Source organism: Camelina sativa, chromosome 3 (genome assembly GCF_000633955.1).
Source record: "Camelina sativa cultivar DH55 chromosome 3, Cs, whole genome shotgun sequence".
NCBI lineage: Eukaryota > Viridiplantae > Streptophyta > Magnoliopsida > Brassicales > Brassicaceae > Camelina > Camelina sativa.
The window spans coordinates 12,736,583-12,743,657 of NC_025687.1; the positions used below are offsets into that span (position 1 = coordinate 12,736,583).

The 7,075-nt window shown below is 31.6% G+C and overlaps 1 protein-coding gene across 1 annotated transcript in view; it reads left to right on the forward strand.

The window, feature by feature from the left end:
- The window catches only part of LOC104778905 (transcription factor bHLH110-like), a 5,377-nt gene continuing 2,374 nt past the window's right edge, over nucleotides 4,073–7,075 (forward strand). Inside the window, exons 1-4 of the mRNA XM_019240053.1 lie at nucleotides 4,073–4,450; nucleotides 4,858–5,560; nucleotides 6,625–6,756; nucleotides 6,919–7,016. Coding sequence (XP_019095598.1) covers nucleotides 4,302–4,450; nucleotides 4,858–5,560; nucleotides 6,625–6,756; nucleotides 6,919–7,016 — 1,082 coding nt within the window. The 5' untranslated portion in view covers nucleotides 4,073–4,301. The remainder of the gene's footprint in view (nucleotides 4,451–4,857; nucleotides 5,561–6,624; nucleotides 6,757–6,918; nucleotides 7,017–7,075) is intronic.

Genomic DNA, 7,075 nt, shown 5'->3' on the forward strand with positions numbered 1-7,075 from the left:
AAAAAAAACAAACATAAGATATTAATAATTTATATGATTAACCAACCACGACCATTCTTTAATTTCTTTTGAAATCAGTTTAATCATGAACCATCATCAGCGCGTAGCCTTGTATTACGTGCTATATTATGTAGATACCTCTATTATTCGTGAAAAATAGTTACAGTAAACAATAATATAATGTTGCTGTCAAANAAAAAAAAAAAAAAAAAAAAAAACAATACTATAATGTCTTAGCATCGCCTTTCCTATCAAACTATGCAATTTTGTTATGTTTTGGCAGTTTGATTTTCGAAACCCATCATCGTAGAAAAATGCATATTTGTGAACTGTAGAGAACAAATATTATCGTAGGTAGAAGACTGTATTATATAGTAGAACTTCGAAATCTTAAACATTAGAAAAAGGTATGAAAAATGAAATGAACTTGTCATATAACACATCAAACTGTGTGAGATCTTGTCATATGAAATGAACGTTATAGTAATAGGAAAATACATGTTTAATGAAAAATGAATATATGGTTGAATGATGAAAAAAATGCGATACAAATAATTCTTACCATCAAACTGTGTGAGATCCATTAACGAGGACGATTGACCAGTTTATGAGTAATTTTAAAAAGCTAGCTAGACGATATATGGCGTGTTTTAATTTAGAAAGTAATGTGTTATGAAAGCGATTGGCGATGATGGAACCCTGATTGGTATAACAGATGTAAAACAAATTTAGATCCTACACCTAATACTATACTTTTGATATTAATGCATAAATAATTTTTTTACAAAACTTTTAAAAAGGTACACTATATACTAGATTAACATAATGTAGCTTTTCAAGATTTAAGGTCCAGTTGGAAAATGGATAGAGGGAGCCATAAGTTCTTGATATTATAGTAAAAATGGTGTATATATATGTGTGTGCATGCTATTTTAGTCTCCTCATGATGGAAATCTTCAAGAAAAGTCTGCTTGAATTGCATTTTTTGTAGATGTTAATCTTGTCGCCTAACCCTGAGATGAATATTGAATCTCTCCATCTAAATCAAGAAATCGGATCCTATAAATCAAGTTTTGATGGAAAACTTTATTCAACTTTTCAATCGTGATCTAGATTGGTTATAGTTTTCTAGTTTTACTATAAAATTTAACTTGTTTTATTAAGAGTCTCAAACATTTTTGAGTTGACAAAATATTTAGTAAAAATTAAACTTAACCTTGTGTCCCATAATTACTATTTGTAATGGTGACAAAGATATTTAGACTAAAACCTGTAATCAAGTGGTTACTACTATCTTAGATACCCCAGGCTCAAGTAGTGAGTTAAAAATGTGGCCATTGTCCATTGACATAATAAAACCTAAGTTTCTCTACTTTGCATCTCGTCTCAATTAGTTTAGGCTACCATAATGACGGAAAGGACCCTCCATAGTCAAATAGAAGCATCAGAATTTTTTTTGAAACAACCCGCATGAGATTTGTGAGCGTGCAAGTAGAGATAAAATAGAGTGGAAAAAGAAACATAAAAAGTGAAAACAAAGTTTTCCCATACTCTTTCCGATCCCATCACATTCTCCAACGTACGTGACTTTCTTCTGATGTGGAGTCTTGTTGCTCTATGTTATCTATTTTTCATTTTATTTTATACAAGTGAATTAATATGATCCAATTCCTAACTAATTGATAGATTAACTTAGTTGTTTTCCACACTACTAATTAGTTAATTAATTAAACATTTCTTTTAGATGCGATCGAATTGGTGACAGCTTTATCAACAGTACAATACTCATTTTCGTAACTTATTGCACTTTTGAGTCACTAGATAAGGAATCATTTTATGTATAAACGAGTTCTTCTCTCTTCTAAAAGCGCTCATTTCAACCATTAAAAAATCAGTCAATCATAACATGAGAATATGACACATGTTCTTTCAAAACCAATAACAGCAAAATTCATTGCACGACATTTTATGTGAGAACCAATAAAAATTCGCCGTCTCTTCTATGCTAATGACAATCAACAAGCACCTTACCAAGCTATCTCTTGCGACTTGCATAAACTTTTTGCTTATTATGTCTGACCCTAAACCTTAACTACTATTGATTGTCAGTTATCATTTTTCAAAGAGTTAATTGTCTACTCTGAGAGCCTCACCTCATCCGAAATATTGTGTATGTAGTGGGGTCGTTGTATAAAATAGTGACTATGATTATCGTATTGCATGTCTGATGTTTAAGGAAGTGAATTATGCCGCTCTTCTCTAGTGTTCCAAATTGATGATTAGGGTTGAACCTTGTTAGAGATTGGAAAGGGGCATCGGCGCCGACCACTTATGGTGAGGCGGCAATAGACCCATGGTCATTCCATCAACTTCTGATATAATTTTCTGCATTTATAACCTTTGGAAGATTGAAATATATATTCTTTGCTACTTGACTCAAACAAATAGGATAAATTCCATTACCAATTAAGCGAGAAAGACATTTAGAATATATATATATATATATATATATATTCATATACATAATCATTTAGTATCATATATATATATAATACTTATAGATGAATTAAGTTTAAATACTTGGATTGAACATTTCAATATATATCGTAGCTTCAGCCTGGTTTTGGAGGACTTGACGTCATCGTGACAGAGAGTGATGACTGCAGGTTTCATGTAATGTACTCCGTTGTAAATGATTTGTGTTTTCTTATCATAGCCACCTTCGTGGTGGTTCCTGCAACTACAATTATTCCACTTGATAAAAGTAATAAAGCCTACGAGATCATCATTTCCATCTATAGTAGCTAACTGCCTCCATTTTAAAGACACCAAATGAGTTTTGTTGTTGGCTTTCCAACTGAGTTTGTAACCTCAGAGACAAACTTTGTTACTTGGATCCTCAAAATAATAAAATAGAAGTTAGGGATATAAACTGTTACATGTTTATAAAAGTGAATTAAAAACAATTCTTACGTATCAATTATGTAGAGATTTGGTTTTCCGAAGAATTATATATATATATATATATATATATATAATTTTCTATAATCTTTTACAGATATCTTATTTTCAAGTATTAACAAACGTATTCTCATCTCTTATATATCAGTCAAAATATAATCAAAATATTTGATTATTTTAATAAAAAATTTTAAAAAATTATTCATGTCATTTCGTTTGTTTCTCGTATTTTCTCATTGAATCAATAATTACGAAAGATGCAATATCAGTTATTCATCATTCCCATAAGCAGTGGATTGCTGATTTTTTATATACATATATTTTTTTTTGGTATTACGAAAATCAACCAATCCTAAAAGAAAATTGTAATCCTCAGAGGACGTTCCTAAAATGTGCAAGAAAACTAGTACATCCCCGTTCTTCCGTTCCCTCTACTAACAGTTTGTATAAATCCTAGTCTTGGCTTACCAATTAAGGTTGAGATGGAGAAAAGTTAACTTTACTGATAAGTAGATTAGAACGCATATAACAATAACCAATTAGTGGGTTTGGGCTCAATGTACTTGGACTTGATATACATGATCTCCGTTATCATAATTACACATACACATGTACTCATTCCCAACATGATATCAGATTACAAAAAGCAGTATTGTTATATAAACATATAGAGAGAGAAAGCATTTTATATCGTAGGGGTGATGAGAGTAGACAGAGATGGATGGATGCCATCATTTCTCGTCTGAGACAACTGTTGCAAAGCCTTGGGATCGAAGGCAGGAGCTTGGGACACTAATCATGGCTTTCAGGAATTATAATCATCTCCCTCTAATTGCAAGGAGAGAGAGAGTGTGTGAGTGAAAGGGCCTTAAAGCTACATTAGAAAATATATATATATATATATATATATATATATAAATACTGAAAAAATAGAAAACTAGGGCATATACTATATACATAAAGCGAGTCCATGTATAGATATTATTGTTTTTTTTTTAGTTATTGTTTTCTTTTTTGTGAACAATATTTTTGTTATTGTATTATTGAATGATTTTTCCCCTCCTTTCTTTTGAAGTTTGGGTATTGCTTTTCAGAACATAGGTACTTGAAATAGTAGAGAGAGAGAGAGCGAGAGAGAGGGAGAGCTTTGAGAGGGCACATATATACAAGAACCAGTTTTAATTAATTACTTCATCTTAATCTCTTGGGATTTTCAAGAGAAACTCTTCAAAAAATCATCTTTCTTTAGACACACACACATATATATAAAATATACTCAGAGATCAGGTATAATAAATAAATATAGATATATATAGCTTCATCATCTCTCTCATACATATATGGACTCTGCTAATCTCCATCAGCTTCATCAAGATCAATTACAGCTTGTGGGGTCTTCTTCTTCTTCTTCTTCCTTAGACAATAACTCTGACCCTTCTTGCTATGGAGCTTCTTCTGCCCATCAATGGAGCCCAGGAGGTATTTCTTTGTAAGTCTCCTTACACACTCTCTCTCCTCTGCTAGCTGTGTATATATACATATGTATATAGAGTTACACACATACATGTCCATGTATTATAATATCCATTTACCACGTGTATGCTAATAGGTTTCTGCAGCTAGCTATTTGGGTGTTTTGAATATTCCTGGTATCAAGATGATGATATGAAGAATTTGGAATATTTCTTCTTCTTTTTTGCTTCTTTTTTTTGGTTTTTGAAAGATAAGTTAGTGAAGAAGACATCAAGATAGAATTTAAGTGGCTGATAAAATATTATTTTTCTATTATATTATCCTTCATATATATATTTATATAGATATATGTAAATACATGGTACTCTGATATTTTGCATTGATTCAAACTAAAGAAAAAAATTTGTGTGGTTTTTGTAACAGGAATAGTGTTAGCTTGAGTCATAACTATAACAATGAGATGTTAAACGCAAGAGATCACAACAGCAACAACACAAGTGAATGCATGAGTCTCTCCACCATCCACAATCACTCCTTGATCCAACAACAAGACTTTCCTTTACAATGGCCTAATCATGACCAATCTTCATATCATCATCATGAAGGACTTCTCAAGATCAAAGAAGAGCTTTCCTCATCATCTATCTCAGACCAACAAGAAGGCTTATCCAAGTTCACAGACATGTTGAACAGTCCAGTGATCACAAACTACTTGAAGATCAATGAACACAAGGATTACACTGAGAAGCTTCTTTTCAAGACTATATCTTCTGGGTTCCCCACCAATGGAGACTATTGTAGCAGTCTTCCCTCTTCTTCTTCTTCCTCTTCCCCTTCGTCTCATAGAGGCAATTTCAGTCAGATTTACCCGAGCGTAAACATATCGAGCTTGAGCGAGTCTAGGAAGATGAGCATGGACATGAGTAACATCCCGAGACCATTTGATATGAACATGCAGGTGTTTGATGGAAGATTGTTTGAAGGGAATGTCTTAGTTCCTCCTTTAAATTCTCAAGAGATTAGTACTCTTGGGATGAGCAGAGGAGGCTTTCCTCCTTTTGGCCTCCCTTTTCATCACCCTCTTCAGCAAACACTTCACCATCCTTCTTCTTCCCCTACTCATCAAGTAAGTATATTTTGAATTATTACTTTTCATTTCTTTTATCTTTTTGGCTTTAAAAAAAAAAAATCTAAATGATGGCTTACAAATATTGGTCTGACGGTGAATCTCGTGAAGTTAGTGCATCTGAAAACATTACGTTTAGGGCTCTAATTCTATACTAGTATTTAACATATATACATTCTTTTTTCTGAATTTTAAAATGTAGTTAAATACAGTAAAACTGTTTTGTATGTATACGGCCTGGGTTTTTCAACTTTAACCATATAATTTAAATTCAGTCGTAAAAGAGGGTCTAAAAGATTAGATTTCTGTTTATTTATTTTTATTTTTTAAAGCTTATTTGTTTCAACCTTTTCTATGCACCAATGGAATATTATTTGCATAAATTTTTACATACTTAAAATCATATTCATAAGGTTGATAAATCTCATGTTCATTATATTTTTGGCAAATCATATAATAAAGAAAGGAAAAAAAAAATGTGAAACTGAAAAATAGCAAAATGAAAGACTGAAATATTATTATCATGAAGTATATAGTTAGATTAATCTGATATTAGTGTAAAGTGCGAGACCTTTGTGCAATATTGAAGCTTTGCAACAAAGTTACATGAATAAAGGGAAGTTATGAAAAAAGAAAAGGGAAGTTATGAAAATATTACGTAAAAACTTATGAAAATATTACGTAAAAACTTTTAATATTTTCTTTTGATTCATCTTTTACTTTGTTGTTGTGATTCTTGGTTGGAGGGCCAAAGCTTGAGCGATAAAAACCTTTTAACATAATTCATAAGCAGCTCTCTTTAAGCCTGAAACATCAACCTTTGTTCTCTCTTTTCTTTTCCTTTCTCTTTATTCCTTACTTTGTTTTATTGTCTTTTTATGAATCTCTTTTCTTAACATTTTTTTTTCTCTCATTGTCGGGGGTGTTATAAACGTCCAGTACTATTTTTATCCTTTACATCGGATAACAATTATGAACGTTAATGATACTTACATATGCATACATACACATGTGTGTCAGTGTGTGACTTACTTATTAATGGGGTGTTTTGATTTGCATTGAAGATGGAAATGTTCAGCAACGAACCTCAAACAAGTGAAGGGAAGAGACATAACTTCTTGATGGCAACAAAAGCAGGCGAAAATGCTTCCAAGAAACCGCGCGTGGAATCACGGTCATCTTGCCCACCCTTCAAGGTTACTACTTTAATTTGTTTATTTATAATTTTATATATTTGTTATTTCATTATAATTTGAAGAAAAGAAACGAAAGCCTGGACAAAATTTAGATTGATTACTCAATGTAGTGATTATATATACATATGTTAATGTTGGTAATTTTTTTTTAAAAAATAACAGGTGAGGAAAGAGAAGGTAGGAGACAGAATAGCAGCACTACAGCAGTTGGTTTCACCATTTGGGAAGGTAACACTTAATTTTCCCAATTTATTCCATCGGTAACTATTTAACTTCATTCCTTGAATTATTTTTTTAGAGGATTTTTTTTTTTTTTTTT